The sequence below is a fragment of the Lepisma saccharinum genome, chromosome 25 (genome assembly GCF_977018435.1).
Source record: "Lepisma saccharinum chromosome 25, izLepSacc3.1, whole genome shotgun sequence".
NCBI classification, from domain to species: Eukaryota; Metazoa; Arthropoda; class Insecta; order Zygentoma; family Lepismatidae; genus Lepisma; species Lepisma saccharinum.
In genome coordinates, this window is record NC_139253.1 from 36,240,056 (window position 1) to 36,253,887 (window position 13,832).

Genomic DNA, 13,832 nt, shown 5'->3' on the forward strand with positions numbered 1-13,832 from the left:
ACATCAATCTTTCAGAATGGAATAGCTGTAAATATAAAATAACTTCCATCATGTAGTTGTAACAGAAAATTATATCGCACATCATCAAAATTCATAGTAAACTTTCTTTCATAAAGAAATGTGGAACATTTTTATTCATATGTAATTAATGAGTAGTGAATTTTCAGAGTTATTAAAATTAATTCTTCAAAATTGTATTGCTTCTCATCACTAGTGTTGCTAATTCTGCACAAAAAGTAGGACAAAGTGATTTCTCTGGTGATACTTCATTTTTAATTATGAATCTTCCCTTAGGCTAAATAATTGTACAATGATGCATTTTCTAAAGTAATTGTAAAACTTAAGCAATGTTATTGCAGTGATTAAAGTGACATTTGATTCTCATAAGTGGATCTAAATCTGTGGTAGATTTATGTGGCATAGTTGCAATGTTATACTTATATTCTTACCTTATAACTATTGTTTGATTGAAAGTGAAATCATTCAGCCATAATTTACAAAGTAATGATTGCATTAACCTTTAGTATACAGCTAGTTGGCAAGATGGTCTTACCAGCACCATGTGGCAGATTAGCATGCTATTTCTTCAAAAGTACACATCATATTTCAGTTCTGTCATTTTTGTTCATTTGTGTACATGTTAAAGTATGACATACTCAAATCACAAAAACTATATATCATTGTTACTATTATTAATAACGCAAGTTTGAAAATGTTGATTTTTCTCTCTGGGTATGGATTTTATAAATGGACTATTTACTTTTCATCTACATCTTTTTGCTTATGCGTTCTATTTTTTACATGTAATAATGAAAACAGTAGAGTATGTTCACAACGTGCGGCAATTAGGGGTCCAGAGGGGAAGGTCAAATTTTCGAAAGTTCGCAAAAATTGCAGTTTTCTCAAATTTTGTATATTTTCTATTTTTATATATATTATATACAGGGTGTTTCTAAAGGTCGTTTACAACGCTTGGGAGGTGATTCCTCACACGAAAACAAGCAAAAAGTGTGAGTTCCATTTTTACGACTGAGGCCTCGTTTCCGAGATAGGAGCCTCGCAAAAGGTGACAAAGTGAACGTCACACCTAACTGGGACGAATACTATCACAGATAGAGAGGCGGTTCCAAGGGAATCATAAAGGAATCGTATGTGCTCAGTCCGGAAGTCACTATGAAAAGTTCACTGCACGCATGCGCAATGGAGTCCTCAAAGGAATTGGGGATTTCCAGCAAGAACAATGCATGAAAAGGGTATGTAACGCAGCAAGAAGGACCGTGACAATGAGAAATGCGTTAAAGACAACACATCCCGACCTCAAACATCAAAACATGAGCACGGAACACAAAATCCGAAAAGTTGAGCACGGTTGCATACCCCAGTTACACGCGAGGAATGAACGAATCAAGTCATGTGGCATACGAGACACATATTACTCCACCAGGAGGAGGGAAAGAAAAACACAATATCAGATGATTGCGACAACGTGTATTTTTACACGCGACAACTACGTAATATCCCCCCCACACACACACACACAACAAACAACAAAAGCTACAATGTCTTACGCTCAGACAGTGCGTGTTACTGTACACCAACTGAAGATGTCACTTTCACCACACAAAGGGGGTGGGGAGCAATACCAAGAGTGTTCGAAAAGGATTACTGTGACGTAAAAGAGACCAGTTTTGGAAGCGCTGCGCAGGCAAGTCTGGCTCTCGTAGTCTACGTTTGACCTTCATGACTGCTGTACCCGCGAGAGGAGCTCGAAGGGTTGGTTCTCTCCAGCAGTCGTCCCAGTCGTGTTGCAGGTGCTGGGATATGATCAGCAGTTCGCTCTAGGTTGTCATACGGATTGAAGAGTACTAGTATGTTGTATTGAAAGAAGTTGACGTGGTGGAGTGGGCAAGTCAAGTATCGCAACAATTGGTCTGTGGTGTTCGTACGGTGATACGGCCAATTTGTGCAGTGTGCCAGTGTTAAACAAAAACGATACTTTGCAGTTCCAGCTCCCTATTACACAGATGGCTGCGTATACGACCCAGCAACTAGCAGACATGCATCTCATGTATGGGGAGGCACGTGGTAATAGCCGTGAGGCAAGGCGTCTTTATGGAGAACGCTTTCCACATAGACGTTTACCGTCTCACGCCTTCCTTCAGGTAGTGGACAGTCGACTGCGTGAAACAGGGTCAGTGTTACCACCACGGCAAGAAGTTGGAAGACCCCGAAGTGTACGCACACATCAGTTTGCAGAAGATGTGTTAACAGCGGTCGCAGAACGTCCTGGCACCAGTACGCGCGTGCTCGCTCGGGCACGAAACATGTCTCATGGGAATGTTTGGCGAGTGTTGTCAGAGGAAGGAATGCAACCTTTTAAACTGCAGAAAGTACAAGAACTGTTACCTCGTGACTGTCGCCCTTGTATGGAGTTTTGCAAATGGTTGTTGCATCAGCTGAACACAAACCCTCACTTCGGGGCAAAGGTATTGTGGACAGATGAAGCCATTTTCACCAGGATATCCTCAATAGTAGAAACAGTCATGTCTGGAACTTTGACAACCCACATGCACTTTTGGGGCCCATCACCAGCACAGGTTTTCAGTGAATGTGTGGTGCGGGATAGTACATGATCATTTAATTGGACCATACATTCTCCCTGCTCGCCTGAATGGTCGCACGTATCATGCATTTCTTAGTGAGGTTCTGCCTGAACTGTTGGAGACTGTATGTTTGGCACTGCGGCAAGAAATGTGGTACCAACACAATGGGGCACCAGCTCATTTCGATCGTAATGTACGACATTTCCTGCATGACGTGTTTCGCAATAGGTTCATTGATAGGGATGAGCCTGTGCCTTGGCCACCGAGGTCGCCAGACCCCAACCCTCTCGATTTTTTTCTTCTGGGGAGAAATGAAAACACTCGTATACGACACACCTGTCACATCAGCTCGCATCAACGTCGCCGACGCGACGGTAGCAGATACACCTGGCTTGTTTGCTCGTACTCGACAATTCTTGATTCGTCGCTGTCATCTCTGCGTAGAAGTGAACGGCAGACATTTTGAAAACCGTCTGTGATTATTGCCCTCAGCAAATCCTAGTGAAAACACTCTTGGTATTGCTCCCCAACCCCTTTGTGTGGTGAACGTGACATCTTCAGTTGGTGTACAGTAACACGCACTGTCTGAGCGTAAAACATTGTAGCTTTTGTTGTTTGTTGTGTGTGTGTGTGGGGGGGGGGGATATTACGTAGTTGTCGCGTGTAAAAATACACGTTGTCGCAATCATCTGATATTGAGTTTTTCTTTCCCTCCTCCTGGTGGAGTAATATGTGTCTCGTATGCCACATGACATGATTCGGTCATTCCTCGCGTGTAACTGGGGTATGCAACCGTGCTCAACTTTTCGGATTTTGTGTTCCGTGCTCATGTTTTGATGTTTGAGTTCGGGATGTGTTGTCTTTAACGCATTTCTCATTGTCACGGTCCTTCTTGCTGCGTTACATACCCTTTTCATGCATTGTTCTTGCTGGAAATCCCCAATTCCTTTGAGGACTCCATTGCGCATGCGTGCAGTGAACTTTTCATAGTGACTTCCGGACTGAGCACATACGATTCCTTTATGATTCCCTTGGAACCGCCTCTCTATCTGTGATAGTATTCGTCCCAGTTAGGTGTGACGTTCACTTTGTCACCTTTTGCGAGGCTCCTATCTCGGAAACGAGGCCTCAGTCGTAAAAATGGAACTCACACTTTTTGCTTGTTTTCGTGTGAGGAATCACCTCCCAAGCGTTGTAAACGACCTTTAGAAACACCCTGTATATATAAAATATATATAATGGATAAAAGCAAGGAGGGCCAAAAGGGCTAAGTAAAAACCAAATAAGGTAAAAGGAAACACTCACCGGACAGTAGGAAAATTCAAAATTTTCGCTAATTTATAGCATCAGCGGTGTGAGAAGAAACAGAAGACGGATCCGGTGAGTGTTTCCTTTTACCTTATTTGATTTATATATATATATATATATATATATATCCAGGGCTTGTACCCAGTAACAACAGATAACTCTGCAAATGAGCAGTTGATGGCAACATACACACTGCTCAAAGTGAGTGGGGATGCAGGGGATGATAACCTCCAAAGTAGCAAAATTTTTGCAAAGCGCTCCCCCAAGGCTGTCTCATTGTCACCATATTAAGGCTTGGCTGGACCTTTGGCCAACATGAAAACAGTTTTTTCCAAATTTCTTTCTAAAACTGCTATGATATTCCAAAATCCAAAAATTATATCTTCTTAGAATTCTTTCTAGAGCATTCACATAAATCTTCATGTGGTTTGTTTTCACTCTTGTCTAGATATTATCAATAGTTTAATAGACTTATGTAATCACAAAGCAAACCACATGAAGATTTGTGTGAATGCTCTAAGAGAAATTCTAAGCATATTTAATTTTTTGGATTTTGTGGTATTGTAACGGTTTTTTTAGTATTGTAACGGTTTTTCAGAAGGAGAGGAAAATTTGAAAATATAAACTGCCGCTCGCATCGGCCAAAGGTCTAGCCGAGCCTTAAGCCATAGGAGCATCACCCCCCCCCCCCCCAGCAAACATTTTTTCATTTTAAGTGCTGAGCGTACATTGTGGCTTGCAGCAAAGCAATGCATACTGAAAGCCCTCAATGCAATAAGACAAGTTTGTGAGTGGGTTGTGCTGGTAGCCACCAAAATAGTAAAACCATCAATATTTAGTTTCATGGATAGAGCAGTTTCAGTATATTAATTTAAGCAAAAGGAGGGGAATGTTTACACTTATCATCTTCCTGCTTCATGCCAACGCTTGGATCCACATTGCAATGCCAGCATTGTGCTTGTGGAAAGATTTAAGAGGACCATCTATCACATAGTCTGGACCTTGCATCCAGGGAAACTTTAACTTGCTTCTGCACCTAATGAAACATATGGTGGGAAATGGTTCAGCGATGATAACAAGGTGAAAGAAATAGTCATGTCATAATTAAACAGGCAAGTGCAGACTGAAATGCAGAAGCTGGTTTCCAAACTTAATAAGTGTTTTGGATAATGGCAGCAACTATGTTGAAAAGTAAAGCATGTACAGGTAATTCATTTGTAGTGGAAGTTTTGTAAAATAAAAAATTATGTAAATGTATATTAGGCTTTGTACGAGGGTTAAGTCATAAGTCATGGCAACTATTTTTTTTCTTGCGAACAGGGGACGACACGAAAAATCTAAGATATACATTTGAAAGTGTATGGAATGTACCTTCGAATGAAGCCACCAGATGAAGTCTGGATGCAGGAGACTCTCGTAGGGAAGAGGCAGAACACAGGACATTGGACAACAGTGTTTTATTATGGCATGAACAACAAGTACACAAGACTACACTGTTTAACAACCTTCAAAGTATTCACCCAGGTTATCCACTGTTTGTTGCCAGCGATGGGGCAGGTGCTGAATACCATTCGCTGCATGTGCAGAGCTAACTTGTGCCACCTCTCGCCAAAATACTGTTACGATATCTTTTTTGTTGGCAAACCGTTTCCCACGCAATGGCTTCTTTACTTGGGGGGGATGAGATCATAGACACATGGACTTAGATCAGGAGAATAAGGCGGGTGTGTAAGAACCTCCCATCCCCACCGCTGTAAGCAACGCCTAACAATATCTGCTGTGTGAGCTGTCACGTTATTGTGTAGGATAATGGCGTTGTCCAAAAGTTCTGGATGTTGGTCCGTACTGCACGGTGCAATTGTGACACCAAAAAGGAAGTGTAATACGCTTCATTCACAGTGTACCCCTCCCGCACTGGATGGCACACAAGAACACTGTATGCCAGAATGACTATAACTTTTGTGGGATTTTATCGAACCTTATATTTCCGTGGTGACCGAGGATGATGCCATTCACTTTTCGCTTGAGTTGGGGTTCATACGCGCGTGCCCATCTTTCATCGGCTGCAATGATGTGATTCAACATGGCATGTCCTTCATTCTGAAACCTCACCAGATTGATGCGACATGTTTCATAGCGAGTCCACTTCTGTACCTCCGTTAAGTGATGTGGCAGCCACTTTGCACCAAGTTTCCGCATCTGTAGGTCCTTGTGTAAAATGCGACGCACTGTTGATGCCGGTATTCCTGTATGCAGTTCTAATTCCGCTACAGTCCCAACCCCTGTTCTCATGTAAACACTGTTCAATCACCATCACCTGGACACAGGATGCCCACTGCGAGGCAGATCGGCAGTTGACACTCTGCCCCATTTGAAGGCCTCCACCCACCTTGCTACTGTTTGATAGGGCATGCCATGCACACCCAGTGCTTCCCGTAGCTCTGTATAGCATTCCCATGCATTTCTGCCACAGAGAACTGTTATTTTAAAGTACGAATGTTGCTCGTGATTCATGACCTCCATTTTCGAACGCTGTCACTCACCGACTGAACTTGGGTGCATGCTTACTACCACACCGTTGTTCACATACACCATCTGGTGGCTTCTTTCGAAAGTACATTCCATACACTTTCAAACATATATCTTAGATTTTTCATGTTGTCCCCTGTTCGCGAGAAAAAAATAATTGCCATGATTTATGACTTGGCAACTTATGACTTAACCCACGTATCTTTACCCTCCTAAAAAGTAGATTATACATTGCAAAGCCTAGTAGGAAATGTGGTTCACAAGGTTTTACATGTAAGTAATACATTGTGGACAACACTGTATCAACTGTATGGTACATCCTGAACAAGTTGCAAGAAAAATCTTTTTTTGCTTCAAAGATAAAACACTAGAGGGAAATTTCACAGTGAAGCAACATGTGTCCTATGTCATTTGAGAATTTTACCAATTGAATGTAGATTTGTGGTGCATATCATGCTGTTATGATGTGATATGTTGCATTTGATTGATTTGTTCTAAGTAAGATGTGTCGATTGATTTGTCTCAAGTGACATGTGTCACATGTTGCTTGTCACTTCAGTGTGAAATCTCCCTAAGGGAGGATTTTCATGAACTTGGTTTCCAATATTTTTAAAAAATCAATAAAATAGGAAGATTTTATGAAAAAAGAAACAGATATTGTTTTGCATTAATAATTTGTAAGAGGTATTCATGAGTACCAAAAGGGTGTTAACTGCAACACTGTATCATATTAAATAGCATATGTATTAAGCAACACATATAATATCTTTAGAACATTTTTGTGCACATATTTACTAAATCTATATCTGGATATCTGTATTATCCAGATATTTGGAGATCAAGACTATTCATTCATATTGGATACCTAATGAAGGTTGAAGGATATCTTTTCACATATGACCTGCAAACAAATGTGATGAACCCACATAAACTTCGTTGTTTGCATGCTTTGGTGTAGAATCCTGTGTGTGTTTACCTTGGACACATCAAACTATGATGATCTGTCCGACCCCTCTAGCATGCTGAGAGAGGAAGAGATGTGGGAGGTTCGAAAAGACGGCTTTCAGGTCAAGTGATGAACATATATTCCTTAAGCATTCTTTCCCCCGCATCCCAAGCAGCAGGTCACCAGAGTACCAAACTGAGGATGTTATATTTTAAAATATACTCAAACACTTTACCTCATTCATGTTTTTTTTTTTTTTGGTAGGACAGAAAATTGCGCGAGTTTGTACCGAACTGAGCATTGTGGAGAATCTGATAAACAGACAGATTGGATCTTGGATTTATTAAGAATCTATGTGGTAGAAATACAGATATGACAATTAAAAGAATACATGTACGTAGTGTATAAAATGGATAAAGTATAAATCTATCTGGATAATGCACACATTCGGATAGCTGGATTATCCATATATCTGGATAATTTGTACATTTGGATAACCAGATATTTCAGAAATCCAGATAATTTACAGAACATGCAATATCCAGATTTGGCCATCCTAGAATATGCAAACTTGAACCAGTGGTAGATTGACTATTTTATCTCATGTTGGCAGATGACACTTCTTTTTAATCTGCTCACCCACTGTATACATAAACATTTATCATTCATTTAAAATATCTCAGGGAGTCAATCATGTATTTTAATGCTTGAAGTTTTAGATGTATGTCTTGGGGGAAGTGCCCCTGACTTCTCCCTAAGATGCCCATGTCATTAGCTGGATAATGTAATCTCTATTTCTTTGTATCTAATAACATGCATGCCATCCAAAAGATCTATCTTCAGTACTTTTAGCCATAAATTAACACTGCTAAGATAGAAGGTTAATATTCTTATTTTAGTCAATTAAAACAATATACTGCATGCATACAGTTTTGTAACAAATGCACCACTTGTTTATCTGAATCTGAGGTTAAGCACTGTGGCAATATTTATTGGATGCAACTTGAAATTGGTGTAGTTGCAAACACTGCTTTTGATAGGTCGAGAACTTAATTATGAGGGTTGCTGCTGTAGTCAGTTTGAATACTTCCTCTTAGATACGAAGTTGCATGCTGCCTGTAATACTGATGAAATACTGAGATAAAATTTAGCAATGATCGCTACTGAACAAACCAATCAAACATAAAAATGCTAGTCATTTCTTGCAGAACCTGATATGTTCACCACCTGAATTGATGTTTGTTATCAGATGACTGTGACAGGGTTTGTTCTTGAAAATAAGCTATGAATCTAAAGACCTCCCCAATGACATCGTTTCATTGGAAGATGTGGAGGCACATAGTGGTCCAGACCGCACTTTACTCTGTAGGTTCAGTCCCAATTAGCCTAGCTGTGCATGAAGTGGACTTAAAACAAAAGTTTGAAACATTAAAGAAAAAGTGCATATAAATTTTGCCCTGGATCTATAGGAGTGTTTCACGTATGTCACAAACTGTTGGATTGCAGCTTTGAGCAGCCATGATTGAGGCCAGTTCTTGTAAGCATACAGAATTCAAGTGGGAGGGTGTAAGATACTAACACAGACTTTTATGATTTAAAACAAAATGTGCAGATGTAATGAACGCTACATGGTGGATATTTCCTTCCAAACGACGAATAAAATTGGCTGCAAACATGACAGCTGAGCACATCGTGATGTCACATGCAACCCACCTATTACTTCTTCTTCTTCTTCTTTCTTTTGTCCCTGTCAGCATTATCTTGTCGACTTTGGACATCGTTATTGTTTTTTTTTTTTTTATTTATTTTAATGTTTTCTTCTAAAGTTGGCAGTTAGTCTCACAAATTAATCGGAATCACAAATATATAACAATTATTATAAATAATTCACTTTTTTTGTCCATTTTGCTGTTTCTTAAAAATCACTTTATATTTCAAGTCTACATTTTCGAGAATATGCATACAGCATCCATATTAATGAAGGGGATAAATCTGTTAAAATGGATGATAGTGATATTGGAAATGGAATTTTTAAACGTTGAAAACCTTTGTAGAGTATGATTTGTTGATCTGAATAGATTGGACATTCTAGAATTAAATGTTGAGCATCAGGATTATTATTGCCACATTTACAATTTTCTTGAGTTATAATTTTTATTTTTGCTAAATGTGCTGGTGTACGTACGTGTCCTGTTCTTAATCTATTAATAAAAACTATGACTTGCCGTGGGAGTGTGTATGAATTGAACCAAGGGACTTTAGATTTAAATTCTGCAATCCATCTATATGTGTTGCCTATTAGACCAGTAACAAAGTGACAGAATTATGTAATTAAGTTGCCATGATAACCATTATTGACCAATGAATTGGTCCCATTCCTACTTCTAACATACCTGGTACTCATTCCATTTGTGCTTTGTTGGTAAAAATTTTATGTAAGTTAAGTAGTTAGTTTTGCATTTATTCGACTGTAAATATGTTGAATGAAAATGCATAAATGAAATAAACATTTGTACACAGTTTGTTTCATGTAATGTTGGGGAGGAAATATATATATGTGTGTGTGTGTGTGTGTGTGTGTGTGTAAATAAATTAACTTTTAAATTCATTTCTTCTAGGACTAAATAGTGCCCATGGTGGTACATACTTGCAAATGTCAGAGTCGACATCTTCATTAAAAGACTTGACTTCATTAATGAAAGACAGTACTCTACCATTCCACAAAGTAAGCTCAAAACTTAATATTTTCGGAAGAGTCAATGATGAATTGAGCCGAGAAGCAGAAGAAGAAGACATTCAAAACTCAAATCCGATAGTTACAGCAGACGAAGCTGTTGAATTACCTCCTGTTGTGGCCATTCCAGCCAAGATGCTAACTGAAATAAGGACAGAAATTGATCTTAACAAGTGTGGTATATTAGATGAAAAATCAAATAAGGAAGTTTACAATATATCGCAAAAAGGAGGAAGTGAATGTAAGCCAATATACTATACAGAAATTCTTGATAAAATAGGTGAACAGGAATTTGAGGAAATTTTATTTAAACCAGTAAGAAGAAAGAAGAAGGGTTCGAAAAAGCAAAGCACGTCAGGTAAGTATTCAACATTTCTTGTGCAGAGAATACTTCTTGTACAATACTTGGCAATACAGAGTGAAAATTCAATTTGATACCATTACATTAAAAATAACTTATAATGATTAATGATTGAACTATTTTACTAATAGAAAACAGTTTGGTGTTTCCTGTATCGTGTATTTCTGTAGGGCATCCCTATCTTGCATTGTATTCTTTTGCACTGTTGGCTGAGATCTGTGTACCTTGTAGGCCATTTCTAAACCTTATCTGTGGAGATTTTTGAATCACCCTGTGTAATAAATCTAATTTGCGAAGTTCTGAATAAAAATATTGGCATCAACTTTCACTAATCTCTTTCTTGTAGGTATATTGTTTTTGATCTTTGTTTGTTTTAATTTTATGAATTTACTCTCTCTAATTTCAGCTAGTTCAGACAAAAGCATTTGTATTTTCTCTTGAAAGATCTGCATTTTATGAACCAAAAGTTATTTCTTTTCACAGCCATTATTTACTTATTTCTGATTTCTTAAACAAAATGTTTTATAAAAATAACTTTGTAACAACTTTGTTGTTGATGCATTTTCAATTCAAGCTGAAGAAAGAACAAAGTGTGATTATTTTTCAAACAGTAGTTTAAAGATTTGTGTTTCTTTTTCTTTGAATGTTCATGTGCCTTCTATTGGTATGGAACATTTTCAAATTTTCAGTTCAGTTGTTGTTAGAAATATTTTCATTTGATGTGTAAAATTCTTTAACAGTCATTTTTCTTTATTCACTGTGATTGCCATTTACATTAATATAGTGCGTCTGCTGACAACATAAAGTTATAATTGTATATATTATGTAGGTTATATATTAGAGATGCACAAATGAATTGATACTTTATCAGTATTGGCTGATATAGACACATTGGTGTATTGGTAAAATAACTGATACTTTTTCTGATCTGATGTATCTGTAAATAGCCTGTAATTTAGTGAAAAAAATCATGCTATTTTTTATTATTTTTATGGCCATAAGCATATAATACATATGCAGGGTTCCCACACACCTGGAAAACCTGGAAATCTCAGGGAATTTGAAAAAAATACAAATCTCAGGGAAAATTTTGTAATTGATTAATGGTTCCCAATGAAGCTGATGGGAACTGAGGGATTATAATATGCTCCTGTCTGTGGATAATCCAAGCTGTTGTAGCATTTCTCTTTCGGCAAGGAACTCATATCTATTTGTTTGTCTGTTTCTTGTTCCAGGGCTGGTGACCAAGTGTATACCCTCATAAATTTTGCGCTTTTTAAAATTTAATTAACCGATTTCGATCTTTTACATGACGTAAAATATATTTCAAAATGTGGAAAACACATAATAAAGATAATCTGATGTCTAAAGTTAACCAATGTTAATCTGATTTCCCTTATTATGGAGTAGTAAATAGTAGTAAAAAAATTGAGTGTCCTGTTTAGGGAAATATTTATTTTCTGCCATCTTTTGTGTACAATATTGTTGATTGTGTATTTACTGCATTTAGAACAGAATGTTAAATATTTGCTTACTAGTGCCATATATGAATTATGTTTTGTTCATAAATACTTGTTCATATTTTAAGTTTTTGATCATGTTCAACTATTGTTATAGTCATGACATGACAAGTGAATTTTTACATGCCTCAAAAGCTCACATATGTGTAAAATGGAATTACTTGTAGGACCAGCAGATCTACATTAATATCATGTAGTGAAATAGTTTTTTCAACAGATATGCCAGAATGATATATTTGACAATGTTCCAAACCCCCAAACCTATGTTCCCATTTCTTCATGACTCCCTATAAAGTGTTGTTAGAGATGCAATGGGGAGATTCATAAAAAGTGACATCTTGAACAATGCAAAAAATAGTTTTAAATTAATGCAAATTGATGTCAGGAATTCTGACAACTTGATTCCTTTGACAAAGATTGATATTGGAATTGGTGCCAAAGCTGCTTTGGAAGTTAAAGAGGTGAATGAAAAGGAGAAGCTTATGTTTTTTACTAGCTGCAGAATTTAACCAACAACAGGAGAATATTGTGGAACGTAGTCCCCTTAAGTTCAGGTTGGTGAGAGCTGCTAGTTGTTTAGTTCCGAAGCAAATGGCTCAGTTTCCAAAGCGATGTGCTCAGCGCATGGAAGACCTGATACAGGAACTTCTCAGGAGAAAGAGAATGAACGCTGTAACTGGTGATAAAGTAATTTGCCAGTTTAAAGGAATTGAAAGAGAAGTTTTGTAACTTTTCAATAAAAACTGATGCACGAGATTCTTTTTTTACAGGTGTCATGAAGAGCAAGGATGACTTCTCTGAGTTATGGAGCACTGTTAAGTTGTTTTTGATTTTATCACATGACAATGCATATGTGGAAAGTGGGTTTTCTGTAAATAAGCAGGTTTTAATAGAAAACTTGAAAGAAGAGTCTGTTGTGGCTATTCGGCAAGTTTATGATGCAGTGAAAGTGGTAGGAGGAATGTCAAATGTAGAAGTAAGCAAAGATATGATCCAGAGTGTTACAGGTGCACATATTAGATACGAAGAAGCATTGCACAAGATGAGAAAGAAATGTGATCACAAAGAAAACAAAAGGAAAGAAATGAAACGTAAAGCAAGTGAGATCTGTGCTTTACAAGCCAAACAACAAAAGATGCAAGAAGAAGCAAAGGCTATTGCAGAACCATTAAGAAAGCTTGAAGTTTCTGAGAAGTAATGTTTCTTAATTTGCAGTATCCAACATTAAGTACATTTCTTGTTTTATGTTTCAGTCTCAGTAACTTATTATTCCTTTTTAAATTGGTACTAAGAATTGTCACTTCATTTTTATGTGTTTTAAAAATTCCAATAATTTGTTTGTCTTAACTATTATTGTACACATTACAGATTAATCGATATTGTATCCATTTATAAACATCTATGAAAAGTGTGAAAATATTTCAATGTTCTATATCAGATATGTTAGAAATTGTTTCAGAGTTTTTTAAAGTTCTAGAAAACTGGTTATCTTTGTTCTTAATTACATGCAAAGAAGTGTAATTTTATTTTATTATTGAACTGGTTTTGTTATTTGCATCAGAAAACAACAGTAATAAAGAAGGTGAGGATGGTATGGCTATGAGGGGAAATGGATGAGGCCATTGTAAAATTATAGTAGTAATTTACTGTGCATTCAATACTCTGGAAAAAAGATGAGGATTCTGGAAAACTCAGGGAAATCTCAGGGAAAATGGAGTTGGAGTTTGCGTGGGAACCCTGCATATGCTCTAATTCTGTAAAGTAAATGTCTAATATGTACAGGGTGTCCACGTGAAATTACAAATGTGAGAAAACCATTTGACATAGATCC

The 13,832-nt window shown here is 37.4% G+C and overlaps 1 protein-coding gene across 4 annotated transcripts in view; it reads left to right on the forward strand.

Annotated features, from left to right (window-relative positions):
- Positions 1 to 13,832, forward strand: part of LOC145978892 (tectonin beta-propeller repeat-containing protein 2) — a 116,252-nt gene that overhangs the window by 39,843 nt on the left and 62,577 nt on the right. For all 4 annotated transcript variants that reach the window (XM_083111829.1, XM_083111832.1, XM_083111831.1 and 1 more), the window contains exon 8: positions 10,005 to 10,478. In XM_083111829.1, the coding sequence (XP_082967955.1) occupies positions 10,005 to 10,478 (474 nt within the window). The remainder of the gene's footprint in view (positions 1 to 10,004; positions 10,479 to 13,832) is intronic.